Raw genomic sequence first — 20,696 nt, forward strand, 5'->3', positions numbered from 1 at the left:
TCACCTTCATGGCTCAGGTGGGGGTCAGTGCCTGAGTGTCCTTTAGGTTCATGGAATCACAGAGTCTCCTGACTTGGAAGGGACCCACAAGGACCACTGAGTCCAACTCCTGGCACTGCACAGGACACCCCAACAATCCCACCCTGTGCCTGAGGGTGCTATCCAACATTTGACTATATATCCTTAAAAATAAAAATAGTAAGAAGAAGCTTCCAGACAGGATTTGTATTTTCAGTCTTCCAAAGCTGTGGGATCTGACCCCAGGCAGAGTCTGGAGCAGAGGGTCAGCAGGAGTTGGAGCTGAGCAGTCACATGGGGACACGAGCTGGGACTTGGGATTTGCATCATTTGCTTTTCTAACTAAGGGGCTTAAAGTGGTGTTTAATAGTCCTGCTATTTTTGTTATTAAATATGTCAGTTTTAATACCATCATTATGAGTCCTGCTTTTACAGCTCCTGTGATGAGAAATCTCATTAAAAGTTGGAAATGGTTTCTGTTAGCTGTGCTGGTCACAGAGTTCTCATTCAATTTGGGCTTTTTTTTTCCAATTAAACACCAACGTCAGGAGGTGGCACCAAGGGGGTGAATTCCTGCATTGCATCCTCCAGGCAGGAGTAGGGAAGGGGTGAAGTGTGGTCAGGGCAAGGTTTGTCTGGGGTGGGTGTATGACCTTGAAGAACCATTTCTCCCCAAAAGGGCAGAAATGATTTAAATAATTCCTCTAAGGAGTCTTTTAGATTGAGGCACTTCAGCTTCCCAAAAGCAACAGCAAGACTTTGAGGAGCCAAGTCTGCCTGTCATTAATGGACAGGGGATGGAGAGGGGAGTGAGAGAACTTGCACCAGGTTTTTTGGGGGGATATTTCATGCCCACTGCACCCACTGGTATGGGACTATGCTTAGCTGGTGCCTGGTGCCATCACTGTCATGGAATCACAGAATGGTTTGGTTTGGAAGGGACCTTCCAAGGCCATCTAGTCCAACCTCCTGCAACATCCCCCTCCCTCAGGACAGGGAGAGTTTCCTTGGTTGGTTTTTAACTGATGGTATTTTTCTCAAGCATAAACAATGCAAGATACAGTTTAAAAAAAAAAGGCTGGATGTGACATTTCAGCTCTTAGGGGGTTTTGATTTGTTTTGATATCACTTCAGTTTTGAAGCCACTTTTTTACTCGTTTTGCTGCACATTTGTTGGGAATTGCAAAAAAACAGGTTGTTAAAGGAAGAGAAAGTGGATAGAGAAATGTTCCCCAGTAGAGCTCATTGCAGAAGGTGCTCATTGACACTCAGTCCTGACTCTGCAGATTTACAGAAATACTTGCTGACTTTCCATCTCACATCTTCCCTTCCCGCTCCAATAAGCAATTTACTTCGGCATTTACTAGTTCCTGAAGTGGTTATGGCAATGCATATTGAAATGAGAGCTGAAATTATCCTGCAGAAACAAAAGTGCAGCTCCTGCTTGTGCTGTGGGGGAGGGTGGGGGGCTCTGTGCCAGCAGGGATTTTGGGTTTGCTGTTGGACATACAGAAACATGGAATAGGTTGGGTTGGAAGGGACCTTAAAGCGCATCCAGTCCCACCTCCTGCCATGGGCAGGGACACCTTCCACTATCCCAGGTTGCTCCAAACCCTGTCCTACCTGGCCTTGGACACTTCCAGGGATGGGGCAGCCACAGTCTCCTCTGGACTTGTTCCAGTAGATCCATGTCCTTGTTTTCCAAGGTCCTGTTTTGTACTGGGAGCAAAATAATGAAAATCAAGACCTGCCTGGAGCTCAGTCAGGGTTTGCAGAGTGTCCAGCTCTGCTGCTTGGTGGGCTGGCAGGTGGCTGTGGAATTTTTATACCCCCGGGCTTTCTGATAAATTAATTTTAATTGCATAAAGTGACAGAAATGGGTAGTTGGAAAGTTCAGCAAACTTCCTGAATCAGCTTTCCTGAAAAGCTGTAAATGCTGTCCCTGTCTGTCTGTCCACACAGGGTCTGTCCCCCTGTAAGACTCAGAGGGACAGAGAACCCAAGCTGGAGGACACCACTATCTTACTGATGTCTCACCATAAAAGTGAAGTGGCTGATTTCCCTAACTATCCCTCAAATTATTATTGGGGGGTGTGTGCAATATCTACTTGATATCAGTGCAGATAATTTTGAAGGAAGAATGTTCCTAGGTGAGGTGTAGTGGAGGGGAAGTGATGTAAAGCCATGTCAGTCCAGCACAGATTGGGATCTGATACCTGTGACCGTGTTGTCAGTGTGATTTGTATCCTGTAACTGCCCACCTGCATGGAATGAGATGAAACTGTGTTTTCTCTTTGCTCCTAAAAATCAGTTGTCCTGTTAAAATCACAGTGAGCAAAAAGCAGACAGTGCGGAACAGCCTCGTGATTTGCGACAGTGTCGGGTCATTTTTCATCCTGTTCCTGAAGACAGGAGGCTCCAGCCTTCCTGTGCATGGACCAGGGATGTGGGATGTAGTTGGGGATACCTGTACCAGGTGGGTCTGGGGACACACCCCAGCAGGGACCACCTCCTGTTTCCAGAGCCCCCCCACCCAGAGCCAAATGTGTCCTCAGAGACAAACTTGGAGCTCTGTGCCCCTCAAAACACAACTCCAGATTTGTGGTGTTACAGCTTGTACAGAGCTGCCCCTGGAGAACCTGCTGCTGGAGTACAGGAAGCAAAGCAGTGGCAAGACTTGGGAAATGGGAACCCAAGCTGATGTTCTTGGACTTCTCCTGGTCTCCCAAAACCTGGTGTAGCTCCCGCAGAGCGAGCAAAGAGGAGGTGGAGGAGGAGTAAGTGCTACCAAACCCAGCTGTGCTTCAGCCCCTGAGCCTTAAGAGCATCCCAAGGTGGAAAATTTGTCTGGGAGCCTCCAGGATGGGAAGGGCTGTTGGTCCATCCACCTCCACGCCTGGAATGGGTGGGCCCATGCTGGAATGATGCACCTGACTGGGTCACATGCAAGGTTTGCCTTCAGAAGGAGGACACTGTGATGGGAAACCAGGAGGTTTGTTTTCCCAAAAGCTCTTTGGATAGTTTAAGACCCAAATTTAAGACAGGCCAATGATGAAGATGCAGGAGGGGAGTTCTGTGTGATCTTGACTGGGCTCTGCAGAACTAATTGGCACATCCCTGGGATTTGGCTTTGCTCCAGAACACATCTCACTTCATTATCTGGAACGATGGTGACACAGCCTGCCAATTGTTCAACAGGCTCATTTATTTCTGATTTCATCTTGGAGGGAATAAAGGATCATTGCTCATGAAAATATAACAACCATAAACTCACAACTGTTGTTTTTTAAAAATTTTATCAGTTTCTCTTCGCACCTTGTATTGTTTTTGTTAGATTTGGTGCATTTCTGTCCTGAGGAAAACAAACAGTGATTCAGATCTGATGTCACCCAGTGCTTCCTGGACAGGGGAAATATAGCCAGAAAGGTTAAAATACTCTTGGAAGGTGTCCAAGGCCAGGTTGGATGGGCCTTGGAGCAATTTGCTTTAGTGGAAGGTGTCCCTCCCATGGCAGAAGGTGGGACTGGATAGGTTAAAGGTCTCTTCCCACCCAGACCAACCTGTGATTTTAGGATTTTCCTTCAAAGCCCCAGAATAGTGGAAGTGTTTTGGTTCATAAGTTACTTAGGGAGCATTTAGCACTGACTGGTACTTGGGCTGCTGCAGGTGAACAGACTCTGGGGCTGCAAGGTCTGACCCTTCCAGCTTTGTTCCGAGGGGTCATTCCCCAGGACACCAGTACTGGGTCAGACTTGGGATATAAAGGAACAGTTCACTTTTCAACTTCACATGAGGGTGAAGGAAAGGTTGAGTTCAGGGTAGATGTGGAAGCTGTAGGGTGGAAGGATGGAGGGTAGAGGTGGTGGTGGCAGTGGGGAGATGCTATGGGGTGTCCAGCACGGCCAGAGAAGAGAATTCAGGCTCAGTGCATCACCCTGTTGGTGTTTTCTGGCTCCCAGAGATTTTCATGAGTCAGGATTTAGCCATATTAGCACTCCTTGTTCTTCAACCTGAGCTGCTTGTCTGAGCAGTGTCAGCTGTGTGAGTACAATGGGCAACTCTGAGCCCAAAATTCCCATTTCAGTTCTGTTCATTTCTGATATTGGAGCACTGCTGGGTGGACTCCCCTGCTTTGCCATGAACATGTGTTTGCGTTTTGTTTCTCCCCTTGGTTTAAAAAAAAGAGCAAAACCAAACCAACCCAGAAAGCTGCTGTTGCTACACTTTTGGCCTCAAAGGTACGGAGCTGGTGGCAATGAAAAGAACCAAGTTCCCAAGGCTGCCTGTGGATCTGACCTGGTTGGGTGGTGAAGTGATGGCTCCATTCCCAGATCAGTTACTGAACCTCTGCAGACCAGTCTGACAGTCACTGGGGAAGATTTCCAGAGGAAGGACCCCCCGTGCAATAGAACTGTGACCAGGGAAAATGGAATGATGAGAACTCTGAGTTTTAGCGGAGAAGGGGAGTTTTCCAGCTCTTCTGTGCTCCCTGCCTTTGGGAGAGGAGATCCAGCAGCAATGATCTCCTGCTTTATTTCCATTTTGGTACCAGGTGGGACATGCTTTGTTTAAATTTCTCTTTGCAGTTGTAACTACCTCATGTTCTGATTAAAGATCCTTAATTTCTCTTTAATGAACTATAACATTCTGCATATTTTTAAGCACGCGATTTGGATGTTTTTAAAAGGCATTTTGCAGAAGAAAGCAGAGCTGTTGCCTACAGCTCCAGCTGATCTGGGCCTGGTGCACTACTCTGGGTCCTTTAAAGTTTCATGATAAAATCCTGTTTGCAGCCCAGAGCAGCAGTTGTTTTGGAGCTGGCAGGAAACCCGGCCTGGAACACCCCAGTAAGTCGGAGTTACTGGAGGTTACTTTGGCTCAGGAAAGCTCCCCGGGTTTAATCCTTTTTGGCACCTTACAAAGTGCCCTGATTTTTTTTTGCCTTCTGTTGCTGATAAATTTCTTCAAACAAATATTGAGGAGTAATGGCGTCGGTGTGGGCATTAGTGAGGAATCCAAGGCATTCCCACAGGCAATGCAAAGTAATCCATTAATTTCAGAACAATCCAGAGATTTCCAACATTTCCAAATATGGGAAACTAACAGAAACATGTTAAGAACATAATAAAGCTGAGGGCAAAGGAATTGAGTGAGAATTCCAGATGGAGAAATTTCCCTGGAAGTGTCCAAGGCCAGGTTGGATGGGACTTGGAGCAACCTGGTCTATGGAAGGTGTCCCTGCCTATGGCTGGGGGTGTAGGTGGATGGGCTTTAAGGTCCCTTCCAACCCAACCTGGTCTGGGATCCTCTGAAAGTGGGAGTTCTGTATCTTAGGTTCTGTTTTTTCATATAAACATTAAGATTTGTGAGGAATTTCTGCAGGAGGGTGGGGGGGTGGCTGATAAAAGCACAGAAATTTGTGTTGAGCCTCCAAAGTTCTCCCAGTTTTTTTAAATACCCCATTCCCAAAAGAAAGAGCTGGAGAGAAAGGAAGTTCAAAGAATTTGATTGTTTACTAAGTGTGTCTGAAAATGCTCCAGGTCCTTCAACCTTAGTCCAGGTGGTAGATTTATGTCTAAGGGAGGTTGTAGCAACAGAATCTTTTCCAGTACTGAGGTGGAATCTGAAATGATGCTCAAAACCCCAGGAGAAATGAAGTTTTTCAAGGAAATTGAAATTAGAGTGTAGGAGGATGGAAGAGTTGGCGATTTCTTAATTTTAACCCAGTGGTGTCTGGCAGCTGTTTGCTGAGGTATAAGAAGTGTGGGGAGCTCTTATTGTGCTGAAGTGTTTTATCTCTGTAGGAGTCCTGAAAGAGTAACTGGTGTGAGAATAATTTCTGATTTTAGGAAGACTGAAGACTTTCTCAGGACCCTGAAGGGTCACCACTCTGTCCGTGGATGTTCTGTACAGATGCCCAGGTGACTTGGGGACTTGGCCATCAGAGATCCTAAAACCATGTCCCTTGAAAATTCAAATATAAAAGTACTGTTGATTTTTCTTGTGAGATGCAGGGAGAGATTGGGGTGTGTGAGGTGTCTGGTCATTGGAAAGCATCAGAGGACTGAGGCAGACTCCCAAGTTGAAAAACTGCCACAGTCAGAGCCCTGAGTGGGAAGAAATAAACAAAAACAAATGTTGTTTGTTTTGGGAGCCACCACAGCAAATCCACCAATTTGTATTCGTCCTAAGGAGGCATAATCTCATTCAAACAAACAGATGTTTGTTTTCTTTAACAGTGTGCTGAGAGCTGAATCTCACTCCTCAAGCCCCTTTTTCAGGCATCACTGCCTTGTCCTGCGTAGATTGTCCTGAAAATTCTCCCTGTGGGCATTAAGCAGATGTTGGGCTGTGCTGCAGCTCTCTCTCACTGCTGGGGGCACTGCCCGTGTTCATCATCCCTTCAATCCCTCATTACACACCAGACTTCCAATGTAGAGGAGAATATTTTCCAGTAATCCATGTTTTACACCACAGTCAGTGTCCAGCCTGGCAGTCAGGGCTGTAACAGGATCATTGTAATGAGATGCAAATAGTTCCCAAACAGGGCTTTTCTTCCAGAGCTGCTGCTGCCTGTGGGACATACCCAGATCCTGCTGTTCCTCGTGCCTGGGCTGCCCTTGGCACAGTGGGGCTGTGTGCTGGTGGAGGTCCAGCAGGGCAGGGATGGGCTGGGGACATTCCTCACCCTCTTTTTGTACCCTGGAATTAAATCTGGGCAGAGTCCTGGCAGCTGAAACCAGGCAGTCCTCGATTCCCCGGTAAGAAAGGACAGTGCCCAAGGCTGTCAGACCAGGGTGAGTTGGTGGCAGCTGGAGATGACCCACGTGGTGGATGAGATGGTGATTATCTCCTTCAGTAACTCTGACCTAACAAGGGCTGGTTTCCCACAGACTTGTGCCTCCAGGTATTTAAAGAAGTGCAGACTTGAAGTGAAGCTTTTTTTGGTATCCAGAGCCCTTTCCTTCCTCATGGATGTCAAGCACTGGGTCCCTCAGCAGAGGTGGGGCTTTGCTTTCAGTGTGAGCACTTACAGCCCTCCCTCTTCCTCCCTTTCCTGCCCTCTGCGGAAATGGAGGTATTGATTTGTTCAGTCTTTGAATCATGGAATCCCAGACTGATTCAGGTTGAAAGGGCCCTTAAAGATCATCTTGTTCCACCCCCTGCCATGGGCAGGGACACCTTCCATTAGACCAGGTGCTCCAAGCCCTGTCCAACCTGGCCTTGGACACTTCCAGGGGTGGGGAAATATCCTATAGGAAAGACAGTTCTCTGTATTGTTTTTCTGCTGTACAGTTACATATCTGTGCATGTGTGTGTATCTCTGTCCCTCTGCAGTTCTGGGTCTCATGCCTCTATTTTTCATTTAACCAAAGAGAGAAATTCCTACACTAATGTCCTGATGATCTTCTAGGGCAGTTTATTAATCTGATGGAATACAATGAGGTGATTAAGCTTCTGCATTATCAGTTTAAATTAAAAAATAAAACATTTCCGTGCTAAAATCCATAAGCAGCTCATGTTTCTTGCAGTGGCTGTGATGCCCTGGATTCCCTGGGGTCTATGCCAGGCTGGACCATCCCTGCTGGGAGCTCTTCCTCTTCAGAAACATCCATTCATTCTGGAGTCACCCTTCACCTTCCAGCTCATTGTCATTCTTCTGGAGTCACTGGGGTCACTGAATGTATTATTTGTGTTACTTCCTAGTACAGCAGGAAAATAGATCTTCAGTAGCAATTTCTATATATATATATATATTTTTTTTTTTTTCTGATTTCAAAATGGGAAAACTCAAACAAAAATAAACCACAGGAAAACTGGATGAAGAACTGCAAAGTAGCTGGGGTAATTCTGCCAAAATCAGTGATGGTGCCAAAATTCAAAGGCTGGATGGGGCTTGGAGCAACCTGGTCTAGTGGAAGGTATCCCTGCCCATGGCAGGGCGTGGGGCTGGATGAATTTTAAAGTCCCTTCCAACCCAAACCAGTCTTGGATTCCATGATTCTCTGGTGTAAGTTCTCTTTGTCTATGGCGTCTCCTTCTCTCTAAGCAATCAAAAAAATTCCTATTTGCATCTCATTGTCAGAATGGCTTCAGTTTCTGGTTTCCAGCTCGAGCTGAGGGGCTGTTGGCAGGTTCCCAGTGAGGAGCACTCAATAGGGCAGAGCTGTGTCCCATGGATCACCACTGCCCTTTGAAACCACCTTCGTGGTGCATTCCAGGGAAAATGACAAGTTCTCACCCGTTTCCTCCAGCTTTTGGTAGCTTTGGGGTGCCTGGGGTTCCTGGAGCACCCCAAAGTACTGCAGTGTGTGGAGACTTTCCCCAGCCACCCAGTGCTGAAGGGGAGGAGAGCACAGGGGAGCTCCACCACACCCAGGGGAACGCTGTGGCTTTCTCCTGGGGAAGTCTGGAGTAGGAATGAGGACAGGGGAGGCTTTGCTGAGCTCTCCAGCAGCTGTGCTGGAGGTGTTTCTCACGAGGCCTCACCCAGCAGCACCTCAACAGAACCGTGAGTGCAGTGGCTGCTCAGAACACGCCACACGTTTGGGATCTGAGGGAGATAATCAGATTCAGAAAGTGCTGAATCTTTTTAATGAATGTGTCTGGGCCTTTTCAAAGAAACAGAAGAAGGAGAGAAAATTCCTCAAAGGTGGCTTCTAGGCAGTCCTGTGTTTACTCACCAAAAATTGCCCTGAGAAAGAGGATGGTATGTCCTTGAGGAGGAGAGGGGAGCAGAGCTGAGGGGCTGAATGGAGCTGGAGGAGGCTGCATGGTTGGAAAAAAAGTCAATTTTTTTAGTATTACTGCTCAATTCTTTTTTTTTTCAAGCAAAGAGACTTCTCCCGTCCTTTGCAGAGAGGCAGAATTTCCCCAAATTACTTCATCAGGATGGATGGTGCTTCTAAATGAAGCAAGTCCCTGAGCCCTGATCTCCAGTAACTTCTGGGGTCAGGAAATGATAGCAGCAATAATAGAAAGAAATTTGTGCATTTCTGTGCCTGACTGGTACTGACTATTAGGCACAGAGGCTGAAATTATTAATTTCATTTCTCTCCTCTTTTCAATTAAACTCTGTGTTTATATGCCAGGAATTTAACGAACTCATCCTGCCTGTGGCTGAAAGCAGTTTGGTTGCACCAAGACAAGCAAAGAGGGGCCAGATGACAAGTGTCCACATCAGGGGAGGGTTACATTAGATATTAGGTAATTTTTTTCATGGGAAGAGTTGTAAAGCATTGGGACTGTCTGCCCAGGGTAGTGGTGGAGTCCCCATCTCTGGAGGGATTTAAAAGTAGTGTGGATGTGGCACTTGGGGACACAGGTTAGTGGTGAACGTGATGGTGGTGCTGGTTGATAGTTGGAGTTCATGATCTTTAAGGTCTTTTCCAGCCTTAATGATTCCATGATCCCATCCACGGTGCTGATGTTGCTCACCTGGCTGAGTGCCCTTGGGGCTAGGAATGGGCAGATTCCTTCAGAGCAATGTTCCAGTAGTGAAAAAGTTGGACCAGACATGGATTTATTCTGATTCCTTCTTGCCAAACCATCCTGCATCCTGGTCTATTCTGCACAGGCCCATCCTCAGCAGCAGAAAGGCTGGATTTCTCCACTGGGCTTGGTTTGTATCAGGCAGGAGCTTCGTGCTGATGCTTTTGCCCGACCTGCTTCATCCTGGTCACACAGTTCTTAAGGTTATTCCCTTCTCTTCCAAGATGTTTGAACTCTACCTGTTTCTTTGTCTCAGTTCAAGTCCAAGTCCCCCAGGAGGCATTAGAGAGGCAGCAGAGCTAAGTGTGAAATGCTGGCCATGATTTTTAAAGCGAGCCGTGGTTTCCCTGCAGCATCACACGTTGGATTTGCATTCCTAGTGTTGCCTTCTGGAGCTCCCCATGCAGAGCTGGGGATTACAGGCGTTTCTCACGTGGGCTGAGGGAGTGCCTGGGATCAGATCCCTCTTGGAGGATTTAGTGCCTTGAGCTCAGTGCCAGCGACAGTGAGGGGGCTTGGAGTGAGTGGGAGTGGAGACGCTGCCTGGGGCGTGGAACCCCCTTTCCTCTCACCTTTCTCTATCTCTGGTCACCCCTGTCCCTCTCACCTTTCCCTGTCTCCATGTCGTGGTGGCTGCTCCTACATAGCAGAGCAGCTTCTTCCAGGTAGGGGATGAGGCTGGTGAATGCCTGTCCTGCAACCCAGACATGCTCATAACCTGCTGTTGAGGAATTAATTACTTCATGGCTTCACTCATCTGTTCCTCAAATTTCTGTTCCTTCCAGCAGTTTCCAGCCATTTGGGTGAGATTCCTTCACACCAGGATGCTTTTCTTTAACCCAGTTTTGTAATTTGGTGGTGCTAAAATAGTCATAGAATCCCAGACAGGTTTGAGTTGGAAAAGACCTGAAAGTGTCTCTCATTCCTCCCCCTTGCCATGACCAGGGACACCTTTCACTAGCCCAGGTTGCTCCAAGCCCTGTCCAACCTGGCCTTGGACACTTCCAGGAATGGGGCAGCCACAGCTTCTCTGGGCAACCTGTGCCAGGGCCTCAACACCCTCACAGGGAAGGATTTCTTAACCAGTACCTCATCTAATAAAATATGTAACTACAGGGAAATACAAAGGATGTCATAGAGGGGAGAAAAGATGGAAAAGGTGAATGGAGCAGGGGTGATTTGGAGTATGTGAAAACCGGTTTTTTAAATTAAAACCTTGACTTTTTTTCTCACTGCTGAGCAGGATGGTGGCTCAGGATGGTGGCTCAGGCTGGGCCATCACTGGTGCTGAATCCTGATCCACCCCTAGGTGGGTGGCTGGTGCCTGTGTGGAGCCTCGTGGCTGTGCTGTGGTTTGGTGGGACTGGCTGGGAGCAGCCAGAGGCTGTTGCCTGGAGGAGACTCAGGGGTGACCATGTCACTCTCTAGAACTACTTGAAATGAAGTTATAGGTAGGGGTCAGGCTCTTCTCTCAGGGAACAGGGGACAGGACAAGAGGGAACATTCCCTGGGACTGCAGGTGCCTGGGCAGCCCCTTGGCTGGGTCCCCCACTCTCCATGAGGAAGTATTTGCTGAGCTGGGAGAGCAGCTCTGGGGATGGAGCTGTGCCCGGTGTGATCCTTCTGCTCCACCCCTGGATATGCCCAGCTGTGGCTGAGGTGGGGCTGGACAGAGTGGCCAAGGGGACCAGAGGCTGAGGAGGAGTCTGTGAACCCTCTGCATTCCACCATCCCACGTGCCAGTGAACACTGTCTCATCAGGGGTGAAAATCAGGGCACTGTTTCACTTGCGAGAGGATCTTCAGCTTTCTGAACCTTCCACTCCTGTGCCTATGTCCTCCCTTGTCCTTGTGGTGTCCTTGCAAAGGAGATGTGGCTTGCTCTGTGTTTGTAAAATGCAGGAAAATGAACTGAAATAATCTCAAAAAGGGGCAGATGTTCTCTGAACACTTGGTTTGCTCGTCAGGCCTCCCTGACTCTGCAATAATCCAAAACTTCATAGGGAAGAGCACTCTTATCTTTCCTCCCACTCCACAGGATTGTTTTAGAGTAAAATTTGCCTAAATTTAATCCTAAAACACTCAGAGTGTGGCTTCATATTGGGGTGTAATTCCAGCCCAGGTTATGTTCAGTTCAGTCCAGAAGCTGATATTGCATTGTGACATTCAACTCAATCCAGAGTTTATTTGTATTCCAAAGCCATCTATTGCAAAGACTGCTCTTTATGAGCTCAAAGAGCTATAAAGCATAAATATTTATTCCTTAAAGGTTAAGATTGCCTTAAATCATTCCAGCTTATTTGGTGAGCAGCACTTATAATTAAAATAAGCAGTTGAACTCGATCTGCATGTATGAAATAAGTATATATATGTATATGGATGTATATACTTGACTGTGATGCGGGTGGAAGCTGTGGGATAATTGCTTCCATCACATCAAAAGATGCACTGATATTGTGTTTGGATTTGGTAATAAATCAACATAAAGAAGCAGCTGAAATTATATAATGGCAAGTCACATTTCAACAAGCAGCATAAACCGTGGTAGGAGAATGAGCAGAGCTCAGCTCAAATGTGTGTGTGTGGAATTACAGGGAGATAATTATGCATGTTATGAAAATTATTCCAATTTTGGGTGTAGAGAATTTATAGAATCCCAGACTGGTTTGGGCTGGAAGGCACCTTAAAGCTCATCCAGTGCCACCCCCACTATCCCAGGTTCCTCCAAGCCCTGTCCAGCCTGGCCTTGGACACTTCCAGGGATGGGGCAGCCACAACTGCATAACCTTTTCCAAGGATATTGTTGTAGATAACAGGTCGTTCATGTGCACAAACCCCACCAGTAGGAGATGGTGAAATTCCATTTTAATCTGACTCTGATACTTCTGAAATCAACAGGATTAGAGTCTCCTTTTTGTTGTCATTAAAATTAATTTGAAAAGCCGAAGAAACCCCAAACCCTCTTGCTCTATAAAATATTATTCCTGGAATTAATTGTGTAGGAATGTACATCTAAGGTGCAGATGGAAATGGTCTCCAAGGATGTGGAAACCAGAATTTCCATGTGTTCAGGTGTGTGTCCTGCTCAGGGGCTATTGGGGCTCTGCTGTTGTGCCGTGTAATTAGAGGCACCTTTGACTCCAGAGTTGGAATTGCTGGCTCCTCAGCGTTCCCTGATATCCAGAGAGCTCATGAAAGGTAATGGTTTTGCCAGGGGCTTTGACAGAAGCAGAACTAAGGAACTGTCATTGCCTGAGGTCTGAACATGGGCTCAAGCTGGAAAATGGTTCAGTTCTTGTTAGAGGTGGCCGAGGTACAAGTGCCTCCAGTCACGCTGTGGTGCTGTAGGGAGCACAACAAACATCCCACTGACCTGCTCCTCTTCCCTAAATGCTTTATTTACCATTCTTTCTTCCAAGCAAGTCTGGATTCCATTTATCACAGCACCGTGCAGGGGAATTTCTTTACTGTGCTGTCGATCGTGTCTTGCAGGGATTTCTTTATCCTGACTTGATGTTGGGGGGGGAAAAGAAGGGAAATAATGAAATGTTTCATTTCCTGATGTTTATCCTGCAGCTGGTAGTGATATCCTGCAGCTACCCCTATCCCAAGGAAGTCCTGCAGGTCTCCCCTGGGAGGGTGGTGAGGCCCTGGCACAGGTTGCCTAGAGAAGCTGTGGCTGCCCCATCCCTGGAAGTGTCCAAGGCTCATCTCTAAGGCCCCCTTCAACACAAACCAGTCTGGGATTCCATAGTTCTGTGTTGGTGAGAGTTATGTTTAATGTTGTGCTTTGACACCTGGGATTGTAGAAACACAAATCATTTAAGGATTTTGAAGTGTTTGAGGTTTTATGAGTGGAGGTTTCAGAAATTATCCATGTTATTCCTAAATGCAGAGAAGTTGCAATGAGAACTGTTTGATAGCCTGTGAAGAGTTAGTGAAATGAAGGGTCAGTAAATCTGGCAGGTTGGATTGTGCTTGAGAAATACATTCTTCCCAGAGCCTGCCTTAAAGTAAGGGTGTGTCTGTACTGACAGGTCAGTTTGGAAATGGTGAATAGTAAATAGAACATGGAACTGCTAATGGGACACCTGAACTTAGAGCTGAGAGAAGATGAGGTTGTGTGGGTTTCACATGGGATTCTCAGTTTCTAAAAAATGGTTTTGTGTGTAATTAAGGGGAAATTAATACTCCAGGTCTGACCTTAAATTTGGCAACAGCCATGAATTCTCCAGGACTGAGTAGCCTGGTTTAATTAGAACAGTTCTGTCAGCAAACCTGGGTTACTGATTTACCATGAATAATGTACATGAGCACATTAGTGATTTTCTGCTTTGGGGCCTGTCTGAGCAGACTGTGGTTCCCTGGATAAAGCTGCAGTTTTAAATTATTGGCAAAATCATTTCCCATGGATAGAGTGGGACACAAAGAGTTTGTGAAGAGTAACAGTAGAAACCACAGGTGTGTTATTTAAAATAAGAAAACTGGCCTTGCTGTAATCTGCTCTGTAGGCATTAATCTATCCATGCAAATCTTTATTTTGAGGACCGTGTTTTCTTTCATTAATTTCAAACTTCTGGCAATGCTTATTGTCTGAGAACTGGTGGGCAGGCTGGAGCAGGAACTGAGCTAAACACAAACCCTGTTGTTTTAACCATGCAAGTGGGTTTAGGGGGAAGTGTTCAGCAGGAGATTAATTCATAGAATCATTAAGGTTGGAAAAGCTCCCTGAGGTCTCCATGTCCAACCCTTGGTGCAGCACCTCCGTGTTCACCGCCAGCCCATGGCCTCACGTGCTGAAAGAAATGTTCCGGGAAATACAGCTGGGAAACAAGCTGGGTTTTTTTTTTTTTAAGGCATTTTTTTTTTACAGGTTAAACATAGGTTTCCTTATGGTTTGCACACAGGTTCTGGCTCCAGGCTGGATGCCCACGTGGGTCCCTTGATGCCAACTCAAGTCACCCGTGTCACTGCGGTGTCCGCACCGGCTGTGACGTTCATGGCCACCAACCTCGTGGACCAGGCTCTGACAGGTGGGTTGTGTTTCTGTGTCCTGGAACGGTGCCTGAAGCACATGTTGTGTATTTGTGTGCTCCCAACTAACCTGTGCTGCACAGGGATGGGGGCCCTCAGTGAGTCTCCTCCAGTTTGGTTAATTTTGGAGTGTACTCGATGTGTTTTGGGTCGTGTTTCCTCACTCCAGCAATTGGCTGTAGCTTTGAATTTGATGATACACGTCTTGGGCTTTCCCTGTCCTGCACTGGCGGTTTCCACAGCCCTGCAGTGACAATGTGCTTGTCTTTGGGGTAATTGCTCCACGAGGCATCGTTGGCCGAACCCTCCGAGGGCTCTTTGTGCTGCACCGTCTGACAAACCGGGTTTATTTACTGCCATTTAAATGTGTGTGTGTGTTGTGAGAGAAGAGGCAGTGCTGTTTGCAAAGGCTGGAGGAAGTCTCATGGCTTTGTTCAGATTCATGTACGCTCAAATCACCATCAGATTTTGCCAGGATATTGGGAACATCATTCCTAACAATGGGAAATTCCTCTCGCAGTGCTGTTGGTGTGAAGGCTGGAGCTCTGTTACTGCAGGGGAGGTGCTGTAATGGGGTCAAAGAGGTGATTCCTCTGCCTGAGCTGGGGCCATGCAGCCACAGAGGAGGATCCAGCCACCCTTGCTAACTTTGTGGCACCGCAGGGCCATGAGTGCACCTTCCCAGCCCTGTTCCATGGAAAAAAATGAGTGTTTATCAGGAATTACTCTAGGGATCAGTTCAGGGGTAACTTATCTGATCGTTCACCCCTAAGGATTAGACTTTGTTGTCCAAAGAGGTTGTGACTCCCCATCCCTGGAAGTGTCCAAGGCCAGATTGGATGGGGCTTGGAGCAACCTGGGATAGTGGCATGGCAGGGTATGGGACTGGATGGGCTTTGAGACCCCTCCCAACTCAAACCACTCTGTGATTTTATGATTTTCAGGGCACTGACAAATAGCACCTCTTGGGCAGTGCTGGCTCTGTGCCTGAAAAATCCAACCATGAAATGAGTTTGTCCTTGAACTCTGCACCAACAAAGAATTTGTCCTTGTTATTGTACTGTTCCCGTTACAAATCTCCAGAACAATAAAGGGGAGGGTGAGAAATGATTGCTGCAGGATGGAGAAAAGCTCAGCTCAAGGAGACTTGTTCTAAGAGGGGAAAGGAGTGCTTGGAGGGCACAGCAAAACTGGTGAGAGCAGCAAACAGACACCAAAGTGACAGTGGAAAATACCGTGTGCAGGCAGGAGCTGGAGTGGGATCTGTCCCTGAAACTATGGTGATGGGGTGAAGTGCCACTGGAAGCAGGGCATGGACCTGGCTGGTGTAGCCAGCACTGAAATCCCACACTGTGACTGAGTGAGAACCAGCACAGAAAGAGTTGGGAATCAATTAGGGAGGGTTTTTAGGCCAATCTTAAAAACCAGAGCATAAGGGTTATGAGGAGAGACTGAACTGACCTGTGGAGATGCTGGAGTGTTCACACATGTGCACTTAAGTAAATCCAATTCTCAGAAGCATTTGGAATCAGAGCTTTGAACTTCTTTTGAGATTAATGGTGGTTTGGCCTCTACATACCTTTGCAAAGCAAATTTTTATTATGTCTTGTCCACAGCTCCTCGTGCCATGAATCAACCTTCCCTCTTCCCCTCCCTCTCTAATTCTGCTTTTAATCAGCTGTTTATGATCACACACCGACATCCTCTGTGATTTACCCAAGGTAGTTTTGCTGCTTCACCTTTCCTTTTCACACTGTGAATTATTCATGTCTCTGTACCTGCCGTGGAGCTGGAGAAGCCTCTTTGATCAGGTATTTCATGCTCTGTCTGCAGCACATCCTTGGGCAGCTGCACAGCAAAGGGGTGATGATCACACTGCTGGGTTCAGGGGCGAAAAACAGGATTGGAAAGATATTGTTGTGCCTGAATTGTCAGGCTGCAGTTTATTTATGCACTTAAGTAAAAAAAAAAGGGGGAAGAAAAGGTTATTTAATGAGAAACGAGTAAAGCTGAGCAGAGACATTCCCCAGTTGGCAGTGGAGAGTGAACACAGGTTGTGCTGGATGTTCTTCTCCAGCCTGGGCAGAGGAGGGGAGATCTGTAATGATGGAAAAAGTCCTAACAGGGGCCTGCTTGGTGCCCTCCATGGGAAGCACAGAGGGTTTGTGGGGCAATGGATGTACCACACTCCCCCTCCTCAGTGCTGTTTGGGGGCTCGGGGTCCCCCCATGGCACAGCCCATGGGGTTGGTGCTCCTGTCCTGAGCCCACTGGGGATTCGTGAGCTTGAGGAGGGAGGCTCAAGCTCGGATTATTTTTCTCTTTACATTATACTTAGGAAAAACATTCAGTGTTCAACTGTAGACATAAAACTAAATGACTCCTGCAGTGCACAGGGACTGTCAGGACTCTCCTTTGTTATTTTATTTTCCTTTTTTTTTTATTTTTTTTTTAATTTTTTTTTATTTCCATCTTCTTTTCTGTGTGCTGACTGTTCCAAATGTTGTGTTTCCCACGTGAATGCCTAAGGAGCTGCCTGCTGCAGAAGCTCACCCACGTGTGCAGCAAGAGCTGCAGCACCCAAGTCTGTCCCTGGGGCTCTGGGGATGCTGTGAGGTAGCTTTTCACAGCTGCAAAAAAGAGATGGAAGAAGAGATTGCCTGGGGCGTTTGCAGTGTCTCCTCCAGGAAGGTCTGTGAGGTTCAATGAGGACTGAGAGTGGCTGTTGGTGTGGGAGAGCTGCCCACACCAGCCCCTCCCCGCTCTGGGCTTCATCCTCAGCTTCATTTACAAACAAGCAGGGCAGGGGAAGCAGAGACGAAAGCAGTTACACTGTGTTGTACCTTCCTGTGTGTCAAACCAGAGCTCCTGGAGTGTGATTAGGGTCTCTCTCCTATTTTAGTTTGCTTAAGTCTCCCAACTGACACTCATTTATTTCCTGTGAGGGTGGGCAGGCCCTGGCACAGGTTGCCCAGGGAAGCTGTGGCTGCCCCATCCCTGGAAGTGTCCAAGGGCAGGTGACAGGTCCCTGTGTCACCACTCCAGTGTCCCAGACCCTTCTGAGCACATTCTGGGAAGCCCTTCCTCTTTCCAAAGGCCAGGCAGGAGAAGGCAGAGGTGGACATAGTAAAGCTTTGATTCCTGATTACCAGATACTGAGGGAAGGAAGATGAATTTAGAGCCCTCTTTGATATGTATTAGCTGCTCCCTACTCCTGGCTCCTTTAATGTGGAAATTAATTGCTCTGGTTTGTAAATCTTCTTTTTCTCTTCCCATAAAAACTGAGTAAGTCATCATCTGAGCAAAATTACGTGGATGTAAGTTTTTATTATTATGAAATATTCCAGGTGAAGCAGATTCAAATAAGTGTTTTAAGAGGATAAGAAGACAAAAAACCCTCCACAATTAAGAAAATAACATATTTTTTAATATGTCTTACTGTGAAAACTCTTTTTTTTCTGACTGTTGGGTCTTTGTCTCAAACCTGCTGCCTTTTTGCCTTTCCCTGGGGTTCATTAAGGCCTCTCTGTTCTGGACACATTTTGTAGCAGCAGAAACTTCTGGTGTTTAGGATTTCAGAATGGAGACAGGAGTCTGGAAAGGAGAGGAAAGTGTTCTTGTACTGCTTCCAGTGGAAATGCAATCCAGCATTTATTGGTGGTTCCTATGGAGATTATCCTGGAGCATAGGAAGATCACAGCAGGATCTCCAGGCTGGGAGGAGAGGGGGTGGCCAGCCCCAAACCCCCCAGGGGAGAGGACTACTGTTTCCAGGGGGCCTGTGGTCCCCAGGGAGAAAAGGATCATAGAATCAGGGAACTATTTCTGTTGGAAAAAACATCTGAGATTGAGTCCAACCGTTAACCGAACACCACCAAGCCCCCCACAAACCCATGTCCCTCAGGATGTCCCATGAGAAACAATTGTGGGTTCAGGGAGAGCAGGACACAAAGCTCAGTGCAATGAAAGCTTCCTTCTAAGGTCTGTGAATGATTGCCATTAAGAGGTGGTATTTGGACAGTATGTGAGTGAATAAAGGGCCAGGTGAGAAGGAGGAGGTGGAGAGAGGGGGCTCAGAGCTGTAGGGAGCGGTTTGATTTTTTTGTTCACTAGTTTTGGCGTGTTGCGAGTTTATTTCACATTAAATAAAATGCTTTCTCCCCACAGATCATGGCAAAGAATCAAGCAGATCCTCCTGCCCCCCGACCCTGATCCTGCATACGGACAGGAAGAGTGTCCCTGTGGACAGCGATGGCGACAAGGTCTGTGTTGGAGCTTCTTAAAAACTTCTTTAAAATATTGAACTGCACAAATTGGAGTCAGGGTGTGGGGCTGTGCTGGCGACACACAGTCGTTTTCTGCAGCTGATTTTGAAGAGCCGTGGTCTTAATTTACTTTGGTGTTTTGTAGGAGCTCTGAGTGTCAGAGTGTTAGGGGAGAGACCCTTGCAGCTGGTTTGCTCCCCGTGAAATCCCAGAATCCTTTGTGTTGAAAGGTCCCTTCCTTGCCATGGGAAGGGACCCCTTCTACTATCCCAGGTTGCTCCAAGCCCCGTCCAACCTGGCCTTGGACACTTCCAGGGATGGGGCAGCCACAGCTTCTCTGGGCAACCTGTGCCAGGGCCTCACCACCCTCACAGCCAAGAATTCTTTTCCAATATCTCATCTATCCTTGCCCTCTGGCAGTGGGAAGCCATTCACCCTTGTCCTGTCCCTCCAGGCCCTTGCCCAGAGTCCCTCTCCAGCTCTCCTGGAGTCCCTTTAGGCTCTAGAAGGGGCTCCCAGGTCTCCCTGGAACCTTCTCTTCTCCAGGTGAACACCCTTAGCTCTCCTAACCTGTCTCCAGAGGGACTCCAGCCCTTGGAGCATCTCTGTGGCCTCTCTGGGCTCACTCCAGCAGCTCCAAATATTTCTATACCATTTGATGGGGGCAAGAGTGTAGCTGGGTCCCCTCTACCCCCTGTTGTTTTGCCTTTTGGAAGTCAGGAAGCAGGAGCAGCACGATGGTCATGAGGAGTTGGGCCCTTCAGGGCACCCGGGGCTCCCTGGGCTCATTCTCTCTTTGTTAGTGCCATACACAGAGTAATCCCTGCTCTCCCAGGGGAGCCATTGGCATGGACAGGAGCACACTGGTTGCTTTTTCATTTATACTGCTGGAAGTGGGGTGACATTTTTATCATTCCCGTTTATCTGGGCTATTCCCGAGGCAGCTGGTTCTTCATAAAGCCACTTGTGGGATAATGGCCCTAAGGGGAATCCACTCCAGGTTAAAGGGGTGATTTGTACAGCAGTAACAGTCCTTGCACAGGCTCTATTTGTTAACTCATCTCTGTCTGCCTTTTTCCAGGGTCATTCCTTTAAACTGGTGGCTGAGGGTGACAGCACCGCCAACGGCAACAAGCCCGTGGCCTCCACCCCCGTGCCGGGGTCACCATGGTGAGCAGGGGTGGGGGTCAGACTGATAGAGGCTGTTCCTCAGTGCCATTCCCTTCCCAAACATTGTGTTAGTGGGAAAGCCAAAACTCCCACGGGCTGTCTTTCTGACTGAAGCCACAGCTGGGTTTGTGCAATCACTTTGGTGGGATGTCTTACCTGTGGTGCACAGGGTGTGTGTCAGATTATTTTAATACTCTGCAGTGGTGGAGCACTTCTCCAGTTTGGACTCTTTTACCCAGACCAGACCATTTTTTAACCGGCTTTATTCCCTGCTTTTAATAACAATTAAGCAGCAGAGCATCTAATTATAAGATTTGTTTCTTCTAGCTATTTATGCTTCAGAGACACCAACATTTTCCTCCTATCACTGTGTGTGTATGTGTGTGTGTAAGTCAGTGTTTGTTAGTTCTCATTGTGATTCAGAAAGCGCCAGCTTGAGATGGAAATTCTGTTTGTTTATTTACATATAAATTTAGGGAAGTACAGCTCCCGGATTTCGAATGTCTATTAAGGATGGTGCAATACTTATTTTCATATTATCTTCGCTGATTCCAAATGAATGTCAGGACAAAGAGCTGAACTGCTGCCGCGCATCTCTTACCTGGCCGAGGCCTGAGACTGCGCTTGGTCACACCTGTCAGATTTGAAACAGCCCTAAAATAACAACCTGAAGCTTTGGGGCAGGGGGGGGCAGGGGGACCTATCCAGTCAGGGGGGAGC

At 47.4% G+C, this 20,696-nt stretch overlaps 1 protein-coding gene across 1 annotated transcript in view; it reads left to right on the forward strand.

The window, feature by feature from the left end:
* Positions 1-20,696, forward strand: part of TCERG1L (transcription elongation regulator 1 like) — a 58,053-nt gene that overhangs the window by 21,313 nt on the left and 16,044 nt on the right. Inside the window, exons 5-7 of the mRNA XM_027884609.1 lie at positions 14,417-14,542; positions 18,709-18,803; positions 19,888-19,976. Of these exons, the coding sequence (XP_027740410.1) occupies positions 14,417-14,542; positions 18,709-18,803; positions 19,888-19,976 (310 nt within the window). The remainder of the gene's footprint in view (positions 1-14,416; positions 14,543-18,708; positions 18,804-19,887; positions 19,977-20,696) is intronic.

This window comes from Empidonax traillii, unplaced genomic scaffold (genome assembly GCF_003031625.1).
Source record: "Empidonax traillii isolate 1590-97213 ecotype Southwest subspecies unplaced genomic scaffold, ASM303162v1 scaffold150:size1405651, whole genome shotgun sequence".
NCBI lineage: Eukaryota > Metazoa > Chordata > Aves > Passeriformes > Tyrannidae > Empidonax > Empidonax traillii.